This window comes from Fukomys damarensis, unplaced genomic scaffold (assembly GCF_012274545.1).
Source record: "Fukomys damarensis isolate Sample0158 unplaced genomic scaffold, DMR_v1.0_HiC HiC_scaffold_39, whole genome shotgun sequence".
Lineage (NCBI taxonomy): Eukaryota > Metazoa > Chordata > Mammalia > Rodentia > Bathyergidae > Fukomys > Fukomys damarensis.
Window position 1 is genome coordinate 115,302,088 of NW_022900951.1, and position 23,112 is coordinate 115,325,199.

Consider the following 23,112-nt stretch of genomic DNA (forward strand, 5'->3'; position numbering starts at 1 on the left):
TTACATACTCTACACATGTATCCATTTATCATAATGCACCTCATAAAGATGTGCAAATATTCTCTCAATAAAAAAGTAATAAAAATAAAATGGAAACAAAAACAATAGCCAAATTTAAATATTCTGCAAATGGGCTCAATATCCGAGTAGAGATGACAAAGGATATAATCAGTGAGTTTTAAAATTCATTGTATTGGTGCAATTTAAATATATGTAATGATCACATTCATCATATGGAATTTGTACCTGTACATGGTGTATCTTGATTCCTCTTTTTCTTCCAATTTCCTCTTCTCTGTTCAGTCCCTCACCCCCTTATTTACAAAAGCTTTGTGTTTCCATTTTTTCCTTCTTTTCTTCTTTTGTTCCTTTTACCTTCCTTTTCCTCCCCTCGCCCTTCACAGTTTCCCTTTCCTTTTGAACAGTTTCTTCCCGCTTCATATTATCTATTATGCATTTTTGTCCTTAGTTACTCTTTCAGTTTCTCACACCAGAGCGACAATGTGATGTTAGGCGAATGTGATAACCACTACACTATGGAAACCGCCAGACAATGAGGTGTTTACGGGTGTGTCCAATTTATTTCACTTAGGATTGTGGTCTCAAGTTGCATCCATATAATGAGTCATCTTACAGAGAGTTTGGCCCCACTCACTGAACAGCTCTGAATTCACAGAACTTATATGAGAGCAAAGAAAATAAAGATTAATAAAACTGAAAAAAGAGGCCTATGGAATAGCAAAAATATTGAACATTCATGTCTCCAGGGACCTGGAAGGAGAAGTAAAAGGAAATGGGGCCAAATAGATAGTAGCTAAAATTTTTAAAATTCTGCAATAGACACAAATTTAGAGGTTCAGGAATTTGAATGCATTCCAAATAGTACAAATAGCACAGAAATGCATGCCAAAACACATCATAACTAAGCTTCTTAAACTAAAGACAAAGAAATACATTTTGAATGCAGTCAAAGAAATATGACACCTCTCCTACAGAGGAAGATAAATTTGAGTAACAGTCAATATCTCACCTGAAATCATGCAGACCTGAGGGATGTGGCAAAGTATTTTTTAAACTGTGAAGAAAACTAATCAAATCCTATATCTAGGGAAACTAGCCCTCAGGAATAAAAGGGAAACGAAGACATTTTTAGAGACAGGACATGTAGAAGAATTTGCTGCCAATAGTCCTATCCTTGAAGAATGACTAAAGGAAATTCGCCAAATGAATGAATTCTGGAGCATTGGATAGCGAGATGGAACAATTTAAGAAGCAGAGATACGGATATGTTCAATAAAGTCTAACTTTTCCTATGTATTTTACAAATTACATTTGATGAATAAAGCAAAAAATCTACCATCTAGTTATTAAGAAATAATACTTAAAAGTGGAAAAGGTTAAGGGACCAAAATCAAAACACGATTTCACACTTCAGTTGAAGTGTTAAAATATTAATATGATAGCCTGTAATAAGTAACACATGTACAATTTTATATCTACAACAAATCCAGCAAAATTATATAAGATACTTTAAAACTATAAATAATCCATTTTCCCTTCTTTTCTCATTTTTTCTGCCCCAACTTTTCTTTCCTTCACCCCCTTCTACTTCCCCTTCCTCTTTGAACATTTTCTTCCTATTTCACATCATCTATTATACATTTTGATCCTCATTTACACTTTCAGTTTCTCACACCAGAGAAACAATTCAGTATTTACACGTTTGTCCTATTTATTTCACTTAGGAGGATGACCTCAGTAAACCGCGATGGAATAAAATCTTAGTTTTTTCCAGTAGTCCACAGGAATACATATAAAGAAAAACAGAAAAATACAAACCAGAAGTGAAAAAACAAATAATAAAATGGCAGATTAAGCACTAACATGTCAACTTAAGTGGACTAAATAGACTGATGAAAAGACACAAAATTATAGAGAAAATTTTTTTTTCCTCATTGAGTTTATTGGTACATTTTAGGTATATAGTACAGTTACATTCATTACTGGGATCTTGCACCTTTACATGACAGGTCTTGGTTCTCATTTTTTCCCCTTGTCCCTGCCCTCCCTTCACCCCTCCTCCCCTCCTCCTTTACAAACACTTTGCTTCAATTTTATTTTAAATGACCCAGTTATATGCTGTTTATAACAAACTCATTTTAAATTCAAGAACATAAGTAGGATAAAAGTAAGAAAACTGTATACCACGAAAGCATTGATAATTAAACAAGCAGGAATGGCTATATTAATATCAGAAAAAGTTGACATCAGAGCAAAACAATTACTGTAGACAAAGAGAGTCATAATAGTGAAGAGAGGATTAAATCACCAGGGAATCATAGTGACCGTAATTGTGTTACACACTAAACAACATAGCTTCAAAATACATGAAGCTAAAACTCATAGAATGAAAGGAGAAATAAGCAAATCCAAAAATTAAGGCTGGGAACTTCAACATTTCTTTCTCAGAAACTGACAGAAATGCTAGACAAAAAAGAGCAATACAGAACATCTGAAGAACACAGTAAACCAACAAGATTAGCTTATATGCAATGACCCAATGATACCTAATGGCAATAGAATGATTTTCCCCCTGAGAGCTGTGAAGCACTTGTAAGTACAAAGTATGCCTTGACCCTAAAACATACCAGAACAGACTTACAGGAATGGAAATTGTACAGTATGTTCTCTGACAACAATGGACTCAAACTAGAAATCAATGATAGAAAGATAACATCAAAATGTCTAAATACAAGAAAATTAAACAATCATTGGTTAAAGAGATTGTCTCAAGGAAAATCAACCAATGCATTAAACTAAATAAAAATGAAACATTCCAATTTTGTGAGATACAGCTAACAGTGCTGAAAAAATGCTCACATTAGAATGAGCAAAGGTTTCAAATCAGTACTTAAATTTGTACTTCAGGAAGCTAAAAAGAGAAAAAAAAACCCAAAGCAAGCAGAAGGAAGGAAATAAACATCAGAGCAGATAATACTGATATGAACCGCAAAACATAAAGGAAACTAATGAAGCAATGTTTTTTCTCTTGTTGAAGCTAAAGAAGTTGACATGAATGTAAAATAGAGATTGTCAGAGGTTGGAAAGAAGAAGGTGTATAAAGGGAGTCTGGATTTGATCAGTGCTCGTGGTATTCATAGTTGAAATATCACACTTAACTCTATCAACATGCACAATTCACACATGTTAATCAAATGTAAAGTAATTTTTTTCTATAAAGTAAGCTTTTTGGAAAAACCAATAAAACTAAGAAACTTCTAGCAACATTGACCAAAAGCAAAGAGATGATACAGCTCAACAATATTAACAATGGAATAGAGGACATTGCGATAAATTCTAAAACCATTAAAATATAATAAAATGATGTCACAATTAACTTCACATTAATAAATTCAGTAAACTAGAAGAAATAGGTAAATTCCTTGAAAACAAAAAACTAACAAAACTCAAGTAAGAAGAAGTAGAATATTTGGTCAGCCCTGCAATGAAAAGTATTGAATTCATAATTTAAAAGCTTCGGAAAAAGAACTCTTTAGGCCTAGATGATTGCATTGGAGAATTTTACCAATCAGCTAAACAATTGACATAATTTACATAAACTGTTCCAGAAAATAAATTATGAAGGAGCATTTTGTAAGCAATTTAAGGAGAACATTATTGCCACGATGCAAACACCAAAGATATTTCCAAAAAATCATACATAAATTTAGATGTAAAAATTCTAAACAAAATAATAAAAAATTAAAACTAATAATGTTTAAGAAAAAGTGGAAACTTCTTAAACATACAATAATAGGTGAATGGATAAAAAATGTGCTATATTGATACAATGGAATATCATTCAGCCTCTAAAAAGCAAACCCTGCCATACCTAATGAAATGAAGGAACCAGGAGAACATATGCTGAGTAAAAAAAACTCACCACACACAAGAGTATAGCATAATTCCGTGTATATGAAGAATCTATAAAATCAACCTCACAGAAACAGAACGGAAGGATGGTTGCCAAGGGCTGGAGGGGAGGAGGAAACGGCAGTAACTAACCAACAGACAAAAAGTTTCACCTAAGCAAGATGAATAAATTATAGAAATCTGCTATACAGCACTGTACTTGTAGCCAACAATACTATATTGGACACTTAAAACCTGTTAAGAGGGTAGACTTTAAGAGGTTTTACTACAACAAAACAAAATAGAAAAAAAAAATATACACACCATGGCCAAATGGGATTTTTTTCAGGTATTCGGTACTGGTTCAACATTCAGCAACAATTAATCTAATCCACTTTATAAAGAAACCAAAAATAGAAAGTCATAACAATTGACATAGAAAAGGAATGGCACCGTCCATTACTCATTCATGCTTTTAAAAATTCTCAGCAAGTTGGGAAAGAAAATACTACCTCAACTAAATAAGAATATCTATAAAAAGCATTAACACTGTTACTATACTTATAGAAAGACTGAATGCTTTCCCCACTGAGATCAGGAAAAAGCAAGTATGTTAGCTCTCACTACTGTAATTCATCATAGAAATAGACATTTTAGTATTTGCTGTAGGCAAAAAATATTGGAAATGAAATAAATCTATATTGCATTCAGATAACTTGACCGTAGAAAAATCAAAGCAATCTACAAAAAGCAAAAAAAAAAAAGAACTAATAAGTGAATCATACAAGGTGAGAGGATGCTAAAATCAATGCATAAAAATAAATTTCATTACTACTTAATAAAAGTGAATGTGTGAAAAAGATATCAAAAGCACAATAACAAGAAATCTTCCAGAAGAAGTGATTATAGCAAGGTTGAGGGATACAAGGTTAATGTACAAATGTCAATTGTTTTGCTATGTACCAGCAATGAGCAAGTAGAATTTGAAATTAAAAGCAATGCCATTCATAAAAGCATTCCTAAAATGAAATATGTATGTATAAATCTAACAAAATATGTACAAGATTTACAAGAGGAAAACTCCAAAATTCTAATGAAAGAAATCAAAGAACTAAATAAATGGAAAGATAGTCCGTGTTCACAGCTAAGAGACTCAGTACTGTCAAGATACTAATCGGTCTTTCCCATGTTATCTACTGATTGCATTCAGTTCTCATCAAGATTCCAGCAAGTCATTTTGTGAATATTGATAAACCGATTCTTAATTTTTTATGGAGCAGCAAGAGACCCAGAATAGCCATATAATATTAAAAGAGAAGAACAAAACTGAGGGACTGACATTGCTGGACTTCAAGACTTTATATAAAGCTATAGTATTCAACGCAGTGTGATATTGGTAAAAGAATATACAAATAGATTGATGAAATAGAACAGAGAGCCTTGGAATTGCATAATACAGTCAACTGATCTTTGGCAAAAGAGCAAGATAATTGTTTTAACAAATGATGATGGAATAAAGGGACATCCACGTGCAAAAAGAAAAATAGTCTAAACTCAAACTTTATACCCTACACAAAACTTACCTTAAAGTGGATCACAGACCTAAATGTAAAATACAAAATTATAAAACTCCTAGGAGCTAACATCAGACAATCTTGATTGACCTTGGGTTTGACTGTGACTTTATTCCCAGAACTGATCTGACATCAAAGGCAAGATCCAATAAAAACAGAAATTGATAGATTGGAGTCCATTAAAATTTTAAATTGCTGCTCTGTGAGAGGTGCTGTCAAAAGAATGAAAAGATAAGTCACACACTGAGAAAAATATTTGTAAAGATACATCTGAGCAAGTACTACCAAGCAAAATAAGGAACTCTCAAAACCTAACAATAAAAAACAAATAATCTCATTAGTACACAGGCCAAAGACCATAACAGATATCTTACCAAAGAAGAAATACAGAAGCATATGTAAAAATGTTGGCCATCATATTTCATTAGGGAGTTGCAAATAAAATGACAAGATACCACTGCAGACCCATTAGAAAGGCCAAAACCTAGAACTAACAACAGCAAATGCTGATGAGGATGTGGAATAACTGAAATTTTCATTCATTGCTGGTGAAAATACAAAATGGTATAGCCTCTTTATTTTTTAATTAATTTTATTGATACAGTTTTGATATACATAATGAACACATTCATCATGGGAATTTGTATTTGTACATAATATACCTTGATTTTTCATTCTTCCCCTTTCCTTCCCTCTTTTCAAGCCCTCTTCCCCTCCTTATTTATAAAAGATTTGTTTCCATTTCCCATCTATTCTTTTTTTTTTGCTTTTCCCTTCCTTTTCTCTTTCTCCTCCCTAGTTCCCCTTCTCATTTGAACAATTTCTTCCTATTTCCCAGTATCTATTATACATTTTGGTCCTTATTTATCCTTTTTGTTTCTCATGCCAGAGAAACAATGCAATATTTAAATATGTGTGTCTGATTTATTTCACTTAAGAGTATGGTCCAAGTGCATCCATCTACCTGGAAATATCTCAAGTTTATCCTTCTTTATGGCTGAGTAGTACTCTGTCGCATTTTTTAAACTCACGTCTTCTTTATCCAGTCATCCATTGATGGGCTTTGGGATAGTACAGATTCTTTAGAGGACAGTTTGATTGTTTCTCACAAAACTGGACATGTTTGTACCACACAATATAGCAATTGTGTTCCTCATTCTTTACCCAAAGGAACTAAATACTTGTGACCACACAAAACCTTGCAAACAGATGTTTATAGGAACTCTATGAATAATTCCCAAAGCTGGGGAAACCAGCAAGATGTGGTTTAGTAGATGAATGGGTAAAGTGTGGTACACCTAAGCCATAGAACATTATTTACTGATAAGAAGAAATGCATTATACAGCCAAGAGAAGACACAGAGGAAATGTAAAGTCTCATTACTGTTAGTCTCGCCTATAATCCCAGCACTCTGGGAGACCAAGGCAGGAGGTTCACAAGTTCAAGCCCAGCCCCGCCAATTAATGACTCAAAGAAATCCTGTGTCAAAGGGGAGCAGAGGGTGGAGCTTGGGATATAGCTTACGGCAAAGGCCCTGGGTTCCATCCCCAGTACTTGGGGGTGGTAATTACTGAGTGAAGGAAGCCAAACTGACAAGGGGACATAGTATATGATTCCAATTACATGACCTCATGGGAAAGGCAAAGCTGGTGACAATAAAAACGATAACTGGTTGCAAGCAGTTAGAGGGCCGAGAGAGGAACACAAGGATTTCAAGGCATTGAAACTACAGTGGAAGATACATTTCGTTATACACTTGTGCAACCCATAGAATGTACAATGCCAGAGTACAAACCTCTGTAAACCATGGACTTTGGATTACAAAGATTGCCCATGGATGCAGGTTCATCAGTTTTAACAAATGTACTGCTCTGCTAGGGCACATTGATAATGGGAGAGACGGCACACTGGTGGGGCCAGAGGGTATATAGGCAATCTCTATCCTTCCTCTCAATTTGATGGTGAGCCTAAAATTTCCCTTTAAAAGTATGTCTTTAAAAGAAGCACAATAGCAATCATAATTATGCCAGAAAAAATGAAACACTGAGGTATATTCTTACCAAAACAAATATAGGATCGAGATGCTACAAACTACAAAATGCCAAGGAAAGAAATCAAAGTCCTAGGGCTGGGGATTTTGCTCAGTGGTGCCATGTCTGCCTTGCAAGCTCAAGGTCCTGAGTTCGATTCCCGGTACTGAAAGAAAGCAAGAAAAATAAAAGACATAAATACAGAGTCCACCAAAAAATGTGCACATACTTCAGGAAAAGAAAAACTACTATAAATATTTAACACTAAATTTATAGAGACATCTGAGTTCATATATATATATAAAGAGCAAGATAAAAATACATCATAGGACAAGAGAGATAGATCTTTTGCAAAAGGGAAAGGGACCAAGTTTAGAGGGAAGGTAAAAGAAGGAAGGGGAAGGAGATGAAAAAAAGAATGAGGATGTTTTATGCCCATGTAACAACTCCCCATGAGGAATGTGATCATTTTGCACTGGAAACATGTACTAATAAAAATCAAAACTGAACACAGCATGAGATATCGCTACACATCTCTCAAAATGACAAAACTAAAAACATACTGACTATATCAAATCCTTATAAGGATGCAGAGAAGCTGGATCACTGATCCATTGCTAGTAGAGATGAAAAGTGTACAGTCATCTTGGCAGTTTAGTAGGTTATTAAAAAAACTAAACATACAACTGCTGCATGACAAAGAAATTTCATCCTTGGGCATCAATTTCAGCGAAATTAAAAAATTACATTCACACAGAAGCCTTTACAGTCATAGTGCATTATTGCAATAACCAAAACTGGACACAAGTGAAATGCCTCTTAGCAAGTTAAAACTGTGCTACATCCTCACTGTGGAATACTACTCAGCAGTAAAATAGAATTGACTATTGAAATACACAACAATTTAGATGGATCTCAAGGGCATTGTGCCGAATGAAGAAAAAACAATTTCATAAGGTCATATGCTCTATGATTCCATTCATACAGAATTTTCATTATAGAGATAAAACAGATTAGTTGTTCTAGGACTTAGGGATTATTGAGGGAAAGCTGAGTGTGATTATAAAGAAGTAGCAAGAGAGAAGTCTTTGCAGTGGCAGAATTGTTCTGTGTATTGATTGTAGTGATGGTTACATACATTTACCCATGCAATAAAATGACTTAGAATTATACATATACATTATCCTAATGACCATTTCCTGGTTTTAGCATCATATTATATTTATACAATATGTAAACCTTGGCAGTAACTGGGTGAAAGGTACATGGGTTCTGTTTTTACTATCTTTGCAATTTCCTATGTCTCTATAATTAGGTTAAAACAAAATTTTTTAAAATAAGGATCCCCAAATTCTGCATTCTAATGAAAGTATCAAACAGATCCAAGTATCTCAACAAAAACATCTTGGTTTATTGTAGTCAGATTGCTGGAAATCAAGGTTAAGGATATTTATTGCCTTCTCATCAGAAATAAAGCAGGCCAGAAGACAACAGAGTGATACCTTTAATGTGCTGGAAGAAAGAAAATTACTCAGCCTAGAATTCTGTATTATCCAAATTATTCTTAAATAAAGGTAAAATCGGGACATTTTCAAATAAAGATAAGTTGAGAACATGTATCATGAGACCTACAATATCAAAATTTTTAATGAAACTTCTTCAGAGTGATTGAGATATTATAACAGATTGAAACTAGAATCTACACAAATAAATGAGAGCATTAGAATGGCAAACACATCTTAAATGGAAAAGATGTTTCATTGTTTTTAACTTTTTTGAAAGATTGTAGAGTGATTTAAGCAAAATAATGTGAAATAGGATTTATAAAGTGGAGAAGTAAAATGTATCACAATATCACAAAGAAAGGCAAATGATAGTATATTCTTACGTATTAATGTAATCTATTACAGTATTCACAACTTTATTTGTATACATATGCATCTGTGTATATATATGAATGTTTGTGTATAATATGTAGAAGAATACATACATACAGGTGTTCTGAGACACGGCCCATATGTTTCACCACATGGTACATGGAACAAGAAAGGCTGTAAACTCCCGATTATGTAGAACATAAAAACATCTATCAGGTGACTCGTAAGCATATTTTAAGGTATTTTAGTGACCAAATGACTTTGCTTTTTCCATCTCTTTACCTTTAAATCACATGATGTTATTGTTCCTGACAAAGATAAAATGGATCCCACTGATGTATTTTGCTGCCACACAGCAACTATCGCCACTCCATCTATCTCCAGTCTACTACGGATGTGTCACTTTCTGTTTCAGCCTCAAGCTCAGCCATAGCAGAAGTTGCTGCAATCAGAGGTGAACTTTAATGATGACTGTTGCCTATTCTTCCACTTGACCCAAGAGGCCACTGGAAATAGCCCAAAGACCCACTGAGAGAGACGGACATTATTTCCCAGAAATAAATACAGCTCAGCTTGTACTTTGAAACTATTGATCAGCCTTGCCACTTGCACAATCTACTAGCAGAGGTCATGCAGCTCCTGAACACGAGCATGGCAGAGTCGTGGGGTCTCATCACCATCTGCCTTTTAGGATATCTACTAAGTGCTGAATGTACAGGTTTGTTTCCTTTTGAAAAATGCATTGAGGGCTCTTGTCTTTTAGATAAAGAAATTTCTGGGGCCGATTTTACAGTGAGATTTAAGATTCCACCAGCCAGCATGTGAATTGGTATGTACTGGCTCTTTGTTAGCAAGGTTATCCTCTTCATTTTAAAAACTAAATATTTACAACACTTAAGGCTGTATTTGTATTTAATAGATACTGTTAAGCTTATGATTTGACAATGTAATTTAGATACTGTTAAGCTTATGATTTGACAATGTAATTCCTTTTAGAAAAATATTTGTCTCCTGGGTTTAAAAGAAAATGTTGAAATTGGGAAAATGTCTTGACAAGGACACAGTAGAACTCATAGGAAAAAAAATTGTTATTTTTGGTTTTGTAGATTCACCACATTGAAATCAAAAGGCAAAGCAATAAAGTAAAAAATGATGGTCTTACTTACACAAAAAGTTTTATTTGAAAATATATAGAGTGTTTTAAAGTTTTATAACTATATAACGAAGCATGTCTCTAAATTTTTTAAATTGTGCACCTTTAATTATATACTCCTTAGTTAAAACAGGAATATTAACCTTTCATTTGTGAGTTGTTACTTATTAAAAAAAACTTTCATGAATTAGGAATAAATCATTTTGTCTGCGATTCTATGTGCCTCAGATTTGATATTTGAGGATACTCAATTGAGCTCCCCTGGGAAGAAAAACAAATCCACAAATTGATGTAAAAAGCAGAAAATTAGTTAATGTAACACATATCACTTTATTTTTTCGCAGCTACAGTGACTTTACATACTCCCCAGAGACAGGTATGCGGGCAAGAACTTTTCCATTTGGACAAACCACATGTTCTCACAGGGAACATTTATCACTTACTTGTCAACCTACTAGAATCAACTCTAGTAGCTGACAGGTCCAGGATCAGGGGTGCCAACCCTTAGTGTCCCCAGAAAGCAGACTGACCCCGCGGTTCCCACTCCAGACATGATGTCAGCTTTGCAATCAGACTGAAATGCTGAAATAATGGTGTGAGAACGCAAAGGTTAAACTGAACTAGCAAAATGGTAGAGTTAAGGGAGAAAGAAAATTCACAAAGCAGGACATAAAGCCAGGTCACTCGATGCATCTCATCAGTGTGACATGTCAGAAGACAAAGGTTCCAAATCCTTTCTTTGAAGTAAGTGATGAGATGCTGGTAATAGAGCACTGCTGACCCCTGAAAATCTTACATGTAGGAAAAAGGATAGAAAGAAAGCGGGACCAGGATTTCAGAGCTGGAAAGTAATGACAGCAGATATTACTGAAGGAAAGTTAAATATATGAACCCTGCACAATACCAAATTTTGAGAATGGCAGTAGGATTCTGGAGCTATTATAGCCAGAGATAATAGGCTCTTGAGGAGAGAGCTGGGGAGTTTCCTGACACTTGGACAGTAGGGAGGCAGCACGCTCTTCTGCAGTAAACATTGTCTTCTAAAAGGAGGAAAAGTTATTGTCTCATTTTGAAATTCTGAAACCAGAATTTTTCTGTGAAACCAGTCCAGTTTTGTAAAGTATATGGCTCCGAACTGTCTTTCATTCATTCTGACATTACTGGGTTAGTACTATGACATCAGGTACTGTGGCGAGGAACTAGGGACATGAGGGTAAAGATGACCGCTTTGACCTAAAGGCCCATGAGAACAGGCATTATATTTCAGTATTATTTGGTAAAATATGTTCCACATGCTAAGGGAGCACAGAATAAGGAACATAACAAATGGAAGAAAACCTAACAGAGCCAATACTGGGAGCTCACTATCCTTAAAAATCTGATCTGGGAATTCCATGGGGAGAAGGCTCTTCATGTGCAAAGATCCACATCCACCACAACATCACAATGTGACGTATTTCAGGAGCTCCATCTAGTTTGTATATTGACCGTGACAAATGAGGCAGGCGAACTCAGTGGGGCCAGTTCAGCAGATAATAAAGGTCTTAAACTAAGGAGCTGGGGCAGTAGAGAGCGATGCAGAGGTATCAGAAGTAGCACTTGTAGCTGAGCAGCAGGCTCAGGGTGGAACTCTAATGAAGTGAAGGTGTGGGGAAAGATGAAGGGAGGGTAGTCCTCAGTTTATTATAATCATCCAGGGGAGACGCAAGGGCTGCAACCTGAACAGCAGCTGTACAGAGAGGAGAAGAATTCAAATGCTACTAAGGAAGTAAAACTGACAGGCCTTAATAACTATACAGTGAGAAAGGTTATGAGGAGGTATATAAAGCATGCCTCGGGCATTTTGAGGTTGATGGGATTATGACACTTTACCTCTAGGACGTTACCTTGAGCCATTGCTTCACCTCTGGCAATGCCAGCCATGCTCATTTGCACAAATCAGATGACATAGTCCCGTGAAATGAGTCCTATGCTCTCTCAGGGCTACTGTGAGGATGAAGCTAGGTAATGTTGGATGCAAAGTACTGAGTGATGCTCAGCACAACAGAAACGTGGGCCACTACCAGCCATATTCTAGTATACAGTTAGGGGGCTGGAAAGATGATCTGGAATTCAGAAAATATAACTGCCTAGAAATGGATATTCAGGATTCCATGTAGCATAAACAGGAGTTGCAGCTATGTGAGCATCCAGGGAGTGAGCAGGCATACTGCGGCACCGAGCACAGCACCTAGAGGTAGGGGTTGAGCACTCAGTAAGTTATTTTATTGTAAAGGCCAGGACCCCAATGAGAGTACAGTGAGTAGGGCCTATAGGACATGAATGTACTTGCAGGCTCTGCAAAAGAGGTGTCCTTAAATGTCATGCTGTAGGTGCCTTGTAGATCTCACCCTACTCTCAACCTGGTGCAGACATATGAAGTGAAAAGGGAAGACTTGAGGACAGAGCCTCGGAGAACCTGGACATTTAAGGGTCAGGCAGAGGACAGGGAGTTAACTGGTTCAAGAGGTAGGTGGAGAATAAGGATTAGAGTAAAAACAAGAGTGAGAAGGGATAGGTTGCATGAAAGAGTTTCCTGAAAAAGGAGAGATCAACTATTAGAAATGTTTTAGAGCAGTCAGAAATACACAAGATCAAAATTGTCTTTTAGGAAGTCATCGTTGATTGTGACAATAATTTGTTTTATTTCGTGGGTCAGAATAAGGAAGGAAAAGAACTACAAAACTGCACTAAAGCGCTAAAGAGAATTGAAAGAATTAAGGAAGGAATAGGGGCCCACATGAAAGGAATGAGAAGAAAAAGAGATAAGCAGCATAAGCCTGTCCACACCTCACCTCACTGGTCTTGTCAACATAGCTAGGTAGTTCATCTTATTATGCTACTTTCGTGCTCATTTTACATTTGAGAAAATTAAGATTCATAGATTATGTGACTTGCCCAAGTTCACACCATCAATAAGGATTAGATATGTGACTCAAACCCAAGTCTGTCTGATCTGATTCTAAATTCTGGTTTTTCACGTGACCATGCTATAAATGGTTACAGATTTGGATGCTATTTAGGAGTGCCCAGGGCCCAGTAAATGAACTGCTGAGCAGAGAGAAGGACCTGAGGGAGCTGGGAGGCATCAGTACATGATGGCACCCTTGTGCAATTTGGTAATCTAACCCCTCTCTTCAGCTGCCTCCGAAGAGAAGCAAGATGGCAGATGACTGCACTGTTCTAGGGCTTGGAATTGCACGGAAGGCACAGATTGACAGTGGGTGAAGGGGATTTCCAAACAAACTAAGAGCAGGAGCAAAGGCTAGGCTAAATACTGGAGAAAAGTGAGCCCAAAGGGAACTTGCAGAGGGAGGATATCAAGGCACTAGAATGCTCCATAAAATGACCAGCTTCGATGAAAATAAGGTAATAAAGTTTCATTTCTTTCTCTCATTTCTCTTTCCTTGTGGAGTTAATGAGAAAGAAGTCCCAAAATCCCTAGAAAGTTCAACTTATAAGTACTTGTTCCTGCTGAGATGGCATAAGATGTACCTTGGCAAAAGGAAAAACCTCCAGGCAACTTCTTGAGTTCTTGTTATTAATGATATACATACCCACAGATATAAGGACCTGTATATGCATGCCTGTGTATACAGAAAGAGAGACAGAGACAGGCACAGAGACTGGGATGGGGAGCGAAGGCAGGTGAGGATTTCAATCCCCCAAATTGCTGGAGTGCCTCTACAACTGGACAGACACTGCTAAAATAAACCACACCCTGCCTGAATCCCTGAAAAGTGCATACATTGTTGGAATTCCTATTACACATAGCAACCAAAGGTATTATTTGTCTGAAGATTAAAAACATTAATGCAGCAGTTTTTCTTTAATATCCAGTGAGAGGCACTAGGGTCACATTTGCAGCTACACCAAAAGTGGAATTCTGTTCTTCAGGAGGCATGTGTTGCAAAGTCATTGGGCAACTACATCCTGCAAACACAATCCAGCCGGGGTGATGGATCACCTTGCAGGGATATGCAATGAGCTATTTTCAAGTGATGACAAAGTGTGAAGTTAACTGCTTATTTGAGAACTTTCTTTTTCATCCAAAGTAAATTCAAACACGATTGAAAATCTGACCTTTTCTTATTGGAGCTCTCCTGAATACATGTAAAATTGAATTTTAATTCCTAAATCTCTATCTGTATACAGTACTGTGAGAACGTCGCAGATTTTGGCTCCATGCCCCAAAGAGAAATTGGCTTTGGGATTACTTGGATTAAAAACAAAGCCTTGCTTAAGCGATGTATTTAATTTGCATTATGTTTTTCTTTTTTTAATTAAAGAATAGTTGTTTTAAATTTCAGTTTTTCTTGATCATGAAAATGCCACCAAAATTCTGAATCGGCCAAAGAGGTATAATTCAGGGAAATTGGAAGAAGTTATTCGAGGAAACCTTGAGAGAGAATGTTTGGAAGAACGGTGTAGTTTTGAAGAAGCAAGAGAAGTTTTTGAAAACACTGAAAAAACTGTGAGTATTTACACATCCTATCTTTCAGATGCAAAACAAAAGATAGAATATCTTTAAGAAAAGAGATAATTCTCCTTGGAATGTTAAACTACGGGTACATATATTTGCATTATAAATGGTATAAAAAAGAAGTCAACATCAAAACATTTTAAATGCTACCATTAATTTGCCCTTTGTGCTTTTTCTTTATAGACTGAATTTTGGAAGCAGTATGTCGGTAAGCAATTCATTTTATCCTGTAGCTGGTTGATATACCGAAACATTCAAGAGTTATGTTTTTTTCTTTATATAAACAGATAAGATATTAAAGTCTGTCAGAAGGTCTCAGAGAAATCCATCCAACTCTTGAACCCAAAATTGAATGTTGATATACTGCCAGTGTCGGAAGCATCAGCTGGCAGATGAGCTAACTCCTTCCTAGGGCTTCACAAAGAACATCGTGCCACCCCAGGAAGCTGGAAGACCCCAAAATGATTGCATCTTGGGACTAAATGAGAGTTTGCAATTTTTAGTAGACAATCACAGAACAATGACTGACAAATGTTTATTGCTGCAAACTCTTCCCTCTTATGATGGCCTACTAGATCCTCTTTAATCACCCTTGCCCCCCTTCCTATTGCCCACTCTGGGTCTCTTCTACTGCTCTTCTCTCTACGCATTGGGCTCCAGGAATGCCCACACTTTACAGCTTGTATCTGGCTGACTTTTCCCAGTTTGCCCTATGCTCACTCCCTCACCTCCTTCAGCTCTTGGCCCAAGTGGCCCCATCTCAATGAGGCCTCCCTAGATCATCTGTTAATATTCCAACCTATCCCCCAGGACCCTCCACTACTCTAGATACCCTTAACTTGCTCTGTTTTAATTGGTTATCCCTAATTTGAAATGCTTGGAACAGGGAGTATTTCAGATTTAAGGATTTTATTTCTCAGATTCTTCAATATTTACATAATCCAATAAGATGTCTTAGGGATGGGACCCAAGTCTGGACATAAGATTCATTTATGTTTCATAGTTCATGTGCATAACTCAAGAGTAACTTCATACAATATTTTTGATAATTTTGTGCATGAAACCAAATTTCATGGTATGGAATGTTCCACTTGTGATGTCAGTGCTCAACGTTTTGGATTTTGGAACAATTTGTATTTTGGACTTTATTAGAGATGCTAAAATTTTAGCACTCATCTAATATATCATAGCATTTCTCTTACACAATTTAGAGTTGATTTTTCCCACATGACTAAAATGCAGGCTCCATTTTCCCAGGGAATAGATTATTTCCTTTCTTGGTAGATTCCTGGCACCTGAAACAGTATCTGAAACAGGGGTACTTAGTAAATATGTGTCCAACGAGTTGACCAAAAGGAAGTAAAGTCATACTTTAATGACAACTAATTTTAAAACTAATTTGAAATCTAGCAATAGGATTTTGAGGGAAGTTTCACAGGCTACCATACCTAAGACCATCTGCAAGGATGAAACTAACCTGGATACCAAATTCACTGAGTTCCATCAGTTTGAGGTCCAACTCTATTTCCTACAGCTCCTATTCTGGAGACACTGTTAGACATTCTCATATCCTTATAACTCACAATTTTTCCACCTTTGTTTTTAAGCCATAAGAGAAAAATAGGTTCACTCCAGTATATTGCTTTATCTACATTTCCTTATGTTTACAGATGAATGCTACCATGCCCCATGCTCATTTCTACTTGACCCTTAAAATTCATCCAGACAAGTTTTACCCCATTGTCTATCGCTACTGAATTAAAACTTTGAGTCTTATCACTTATTTTTTTAAAAGCAAATCAACATCTACCTTTCCAAATATAATAATCCTGGATTATTTAAACTTTTTTTATGGTCCCTTCATTTCCTACCTTCCATGTATCCCAACCCTAGCAGTGCATTGTACGCTTGGCCCCTTCCTTAGAAATCATACAGATGCATCATTTGCTATACTTTGGGCATAGATACCTGGGAAACATCAAGGGAGCACTTCAGACACTGCTACCTTGTTTATAAAAAAAAAGGAACAAGAGCAATAACACAAAAGAAACACAGTCTAATGCCTCATTTCACTTGTAGTAAAGATTCCTAACCATCATAAAAGTGGCCCATGCTATTTTTCACACAGCGATCAGAGGCCCAGTCTGCTCACTACTGGCCTATTTGTTACCACTAACTCACCATGCAAAGAGCCTGGCTGGCTGAGGAATAATCACCTAACCACATTACCTTGTATCTGTCAGCACTTTTCAGGGTGCTGTTTACAGAAGAAGCTTGTAGAATGCCTATTACACTAAATCCTCATACCATCCTTGTGAGCAAAGCATTATGAATTCCTTTTTGCATAGAAGGAAACTGAAACTTAGTGAGATTAAGGAACTTGCTCAAGGCCAGTCAGCTGGGGAGTGAAGCCCCAAAGAGAACCCCAGTTCTCCACTGCCCAACCCCATTCTTTCACTATTCCACCTTATTGCCTTCAAATCTAAACAGGGTTGCTTATTAAACAAGAACCTAGAGGTTTTAAACAGGATTCCCTCACTTGACAAGGTCTTGTCCCTTGTTATCTTAGACCCATACTTACCATGGTTTTGTCTCAGCCCAAAGTACACTCAGACAAGAACCCAAAGGAGGAGTAAAGGCAGGGTAAAATGACACTCATTTTAAAGATATGTTTTAGCAAATGAGTTCCTGTGTAGCTGGCTGCAAGCCCAGACCCTTCAGTGAAACATCCTAAATAATTCAGAATTGTTGATATATAATACAAAATGCAAATGTAGCTTGGGTTTTTTGTTTGTTTGTTTTGTTTTGTTTTTTTGTTTTTTGGTAGATTTTTTTTTTTTTTTTTTTTTTTTTTGGTAAGGGAGATCAAACTCTGGACCTTGCACTTGCTAGCCAGGCAGCAGTGCCACTGAGCTAAATCCCTGGCTCTATGTAGCTCATTTTTTAGACCAGCTCTGAACATCAATAATAATAAACCAGAGATAACATATTTTGTTTTCACAGAAGTGGAACAAATTAAAGTATCTGTGTAAAAGCACATTGGATCAAGGGGCAAAGGGGAGGAGGTCTAATTTTTACAGCAAGCAAATTTTCCACAGAGAGACTGTTTCTGAGAAAGGGATATTAGTCTCTTAGTCAATAGAGCTTGGATACATGCTGCTGGCAAAGAGGAAGGACAGCCAGGCATATACACACTAGATGTCAAGAAGCTTTCCTTTAAAGTAAGAAAAATAATTAGAAACTATCCTTTGGTTTCCCTTTTTCTCTTTCTTTGATTCTTACTGCTATTTTTATCTCTTGTCTTTCTCGCATATTGAGTCTTACTTAAAATAAGAGCCATTTCTACTTCAGGGCTGTTTTTCAAAGTGTGTACCACTCTCCCTTCCATTTGTATTGGTTCTTTTCTCCTGAAGCTTTCTTAGAAGGCAGAGCACTAAGAAAACAGACTTAGAGAGTCTCTTCTCACCCTGATCCTTCTGCTCTTGCCTATTCCTTCCTCTTCTTTTCATACTACCGGTGTCTTCACAGACTTTCAGGACCTCTGTAAATGTTGAACCTTCAGAAAAGACAGAATGAAAGTGAACAATCTATACATAAATAAAGCACACCACAGAAGTTTTAAATTACTTATGGTCTACTGAACATTATGTCTCTCTTTACCTAGACCATTTGAAACATAAATTGCAGACAAGAGACTATCTGTAAGCAATAACACATTCCTCTGGCATCTTTTCTATTGTCTTGAATCTTTACAGCACATGACACTTAAACATTAAATGACAAAACATAGAAGTACATCCATTTGTTCCACGTTCAGGCCACCAGTTACTTGAGTGGAAGCATCATTTATTTTCTAGCTCAGGTTGCTCTGCAAGACCTGCAATAAAGCAGGTCCATCTTGGTTCTTCTTTTTTCCCCCATTCCCCAGCCCTCTCTTTACCCCCTCCACCCTTCCCTGTTTACAAAGACTTTGTTTCCATGTTTTTCCTTTTCTCATATTTTTTCTTTTCCCTTCTTACCTCTCCCCTACCCCCCCACTTCCCCGACTCCTTTAGCCCTTTTCTTCCTAATTCACATTATCAATTACACAATTTGAACCTTATTTATACTTTTAGTTTATTGACCTTATTGACCGAAACTCAGGAAGACAGGGCATCACTTGCCTATAGGCAGCTGGCTTCCAGGTCGGTAGTTCTGTTCTGACCTTAAAATCAGATTCCCATTCCCCATAACTCTATGCAAGAGAAGATTGGCCTTCTGAGCAATTTATTTGATTATTCACTTTCCTAACCTCTCTCAAAGATGGAGATCAGTGTGAGTCCAATCCATGTTTAAATGGTGGCAGTTGCAAGGATGACATTAATGCCTATGAATGTTGGTGTCCACTTGGATTTGAAGGGCAGAATTGTGAATTAGGTAAGCAACTACTTTTTCTTTTTTTATTATTTCTTTTTCAAGGCTTTTCTGAAAACAGATGAAACTGGAAAATGCAACTTTTATGTATCATAAGTATCTCTTGAAAATGTACTTTCAAAGCTTGTAAACGTTCAATTTACCTGTAGTCATAGTTTTCAGAATAGACTTCGAGAAGCTATATGAAGAGCTATAACAACATTTGATAGTAATATTAAGTGTTTCCATTGCTACACTTGCTTTTCTTTTTAATCCTTAGTACAGCCATATAGGGTCAGTAACATTATTATTCCTATTTATGTACATGAAAAACCTGCAGCTTCAGAACTCAAAATCATAAATGGCTGAGCCAGGGCTTGAATTCCAGGTTGACAAAAACCCATGCTCCTAACAACTAGACTGAAAACTCTGAGGAAAAACTAACCCCTAAAATTGTTTGAAACTGTGACTAAATTGCTATCAACCTAGGCAGTGGAAGTCAATTTCATATAGAACTGGAATATGACAGGTCAATTATCCCATACAATAGGAACACACATACAAATCACCTCACATGTTAAATTTATTGGCAAAGATCAGAGGTCATTCTTGAATTTAACTTTATTGGTTATGTCAAGAAAAGTAATACAACAAGTCTAGGATTATTGCATATCTTTTATTCTCATAGCCTAGGATGTTTTGGGGTTTTTTAGTAAATGGAGCATCAAACCACCAGTGTCCTTCACTTACTTGATTATTACCTCTGCATGCAATACTAATGGTATTGTGACTGTGACAAACACACAGTGCTAAGAAAGGACTGTCTTTCTACTCTGAAACTCTAGAAGAATAGAGATGCAATCCAGGGAATGAATTGAGCACCATAGGCTACATGACTAAGGATAAAGAGTTGAAAATTAGCAGGACACTCTTAAAATAGCCTTCCCCCTGACAGATGAAAAAGACACAAAATGAAATGAAATGTAGCAGCCACAGTTGTCCTATTGAGAAAGGAAAAAAGTCACCTGTAATGTTCAGAAATCCTTTCAGTACTAAAGGGAAATTCATTGATCATCTTCCTTTGAGATCTAAATTATCTTAGAAGAAAATGAAAAAGGGACAGTACAAAAGCATTCAAAAAGGAAAAAAAAAAGCACAATGAATGCAGCTGGATGAACTAGTATCCTTGGGTTGGACTCCCATTCCCTTAGATTTCCTAGTGGGGCAACAAACCAATGCCTACATTACCTTTTCTGTGGGTGTTTTAATTGATTCAACATCTCTAAAGTGCTATTTTCATTTGAAAGGTGGTAATTTCAAATTCAGATTTATCTAGATAAATTTGATCCCGCTATTATGAAAACCTACATGAATCTTTGGTGTAGTTACTTATTATCAATTTAAATAATATAGCTATTGGAGATGAGGGAATGAATAGCTCATTTAGTCTCATTTACAACTGAAGGGCACATTGTACTAAACTGTCATTGAAAAAAATAAATGTCTTTATCTAGTTTTAAAAATATCGATATTTTAAGGGAATGAAGACTGTAATCTTAAGGAATGGAAATATAAGCACAGAACTTCTGTAATAGGGTTAAGTACAGGGTGAAGTTATGGTTCACAGTGAAAAAAATGCTAAGACTACACCTAGCACCAGCTCAATACTTTAGGGTTCCCACATTTCTGTTTGGTCAGGACTCTGCAGAAGCGCTGCAGCGACCATCACACTTGGCCTCTAGGGTATATTGATCCCACCCAAGCAATCTGATCAAGGTTTAGACAAATCCTTTCAACTCCATTAGTGCAGAAACAAAACAGAAATTCTCTCAAAATGCCCTTTATCTCAGGCACTGGAGGAAAGCAACACCAAAAGCATATACAAGCTCCCATTTAAGCCTGTTACCTTCAACTAAACTAAAGACTAAGCTCAAAAGCCACTAGATAACACAGTTTATAGAGTATCTTGGTCCCAAGTCTCTTGCTTTACCGTGTCATAGAAAATGAATGTAGACTTCCATTGATGAGATCCCTTTGTTTTCTTTTTCCTTTGATCATTAGGCTCTTCATGAAGTGGGAGAGGTACAAACAGTCATGGCATGCTTTCTACTTAGAATAATAACAATTAATTGGCTACTGGGTGCCTATAGCTAGAATAAAGACCCCTTTATGTCCCCAGCTACACATCAAATCCAAATGGCTTTCAAATAAATCAAGGCCTGTAAGAATATCATCATCATCACCATTCCTTGTAAAGAAAACATGAAGCATTTCCACACAGTAAGATAGAATAGAAAGAAAAAAAAATCACAAGATATAAATACTCATTTTAAATTTTTTTCAGCACATCAGAAACATTGCTATCTTATTTTCTATGTGTCTCTGTGCAGGGAAAAATTTGAGTTTAGTTGAATAAGAGCCCATTTTACAGCAAACTTGTTAAACAGAACATTTTTTGTTCAAGCTTTGGTTGGCACATCAATGGATGTATCATGGAAGATGATCACAGAGCAAAATAAAGCAGAATATGATAACTTTTGTAAGTAGGTATGAAGAGAATTAGAAATAGTATTTGTGCTAACACAAAGGGAGAAGATCAAATGCTTTAATGCGTTCTTTAACATAAATTCTAAGCACTAAACCAGCCTCAGGACCAGGGAGAACCCATGCCTAACACAGTGTGTGACATCTAAATACTCCATAGTTGATAAATGAGTCCAATTCTGACAGCTTCTTAGGTCGTGATCCAATGGCCTCTTCCTGGAATTTCTTAAGGTATTATTCTATTTCTTGACTCTTAGGCCTTTTTGCCTGAGGGTGAAAATTGCTGATTAGGCAGCAATGTATCCACCAGATGCACAAATCAAGTCAAAAATCAAGAGCAGCAGCAACACACTGGATCACTGAAAGCAATGAGAAATGAGGGAAATGATCAAGAGGTCTGATTGCTTAACCATGGTTTCAGAATGAGAATTGGGAAAACCACACCAAGTTTCCTCATTTCTACTGTTTATGCACTGGATAAAACCAGGATTCTCCCATTACCCACCTCTGTCAATGGACTGTGATCTCCTATTGACTGAACACTTTCTCAAGGTGGTATTTGATTTGGCAGAACATTTTGGTATTAGTTTATAGCAACAGTATGATAGCTAGTAGCATTAAAATAGTCAGGGATGTTATCGCCATTCAATATGAGAAAGTTCGTAACAAGTTAGCAAAGAAAAAAAGACCAAGCACCATCTTTTTGGATCATGCATTTAGTGAATTTTTGCTAGCAAAGATTAAAGCTCATGTTGGTTCCTTTTTTCACCCAATAAGAGTTGTTTTGCATCTCCTTATTTCCAGAGCTATTGGTAAGGATTATGGGCTTAATTATTAAATTAGCTTATGGTTTCATATGCAAAGTAGAATTACAAAATTTCAGTTTGTCACTCAAAAATTCATGATATCCTCCAAAAGCATATAGTTACACTGTTAGCTTGAATTCCTCTAAAAAAAGAGCCTGTTGACACAAACCTAGAAGACAAGACTGAGACAGAAAAATGAGTTGAGTTGATGAAGAAAGGAAAACCAATAAAAGGAGGAATTATCAAACCACTTGCCTGTAACTGCAACTGATCTCTTGACCTCCTGGGACTGTCTTCAAGA

The 23,112-nt window shown here is 36.4% G+C and overlaps 1 protein-coding gene across 1 annotated transcript in view; it reads left to right on the plus strand.

Moving 5' to 3' along the window:
* The first annotated feature begins 9,989 nt into the window (after positions 1-9,989).
* The window catches only part of F9 (coagulation factor IX), a 29,711-nt gene continuing 16,588 nt past the window's right edge, over positions 9,990-23,112 (plus strand). The window contains exons 1-4 of the mRNA XM_010640516.3: positions 9,990-10,112; positions 14,897-15,060; positions 15,253-15,277; positions 19,372-19,485. Coding sequence (XP_010638818.1) covers positions 10,025-10,112; positions 14,897-15,060; positions 15,253-15,277; positions 19,372-19,485 — 391 coding nt within the window. The 5' untranslated portion in view covers positions 9,990-10,024. The remainder of the gene's footprint in view (positions 10,113-14,896; positions 15,061-15,252; positions 15,278-19,371; positions 19,486-23,112) is intronic.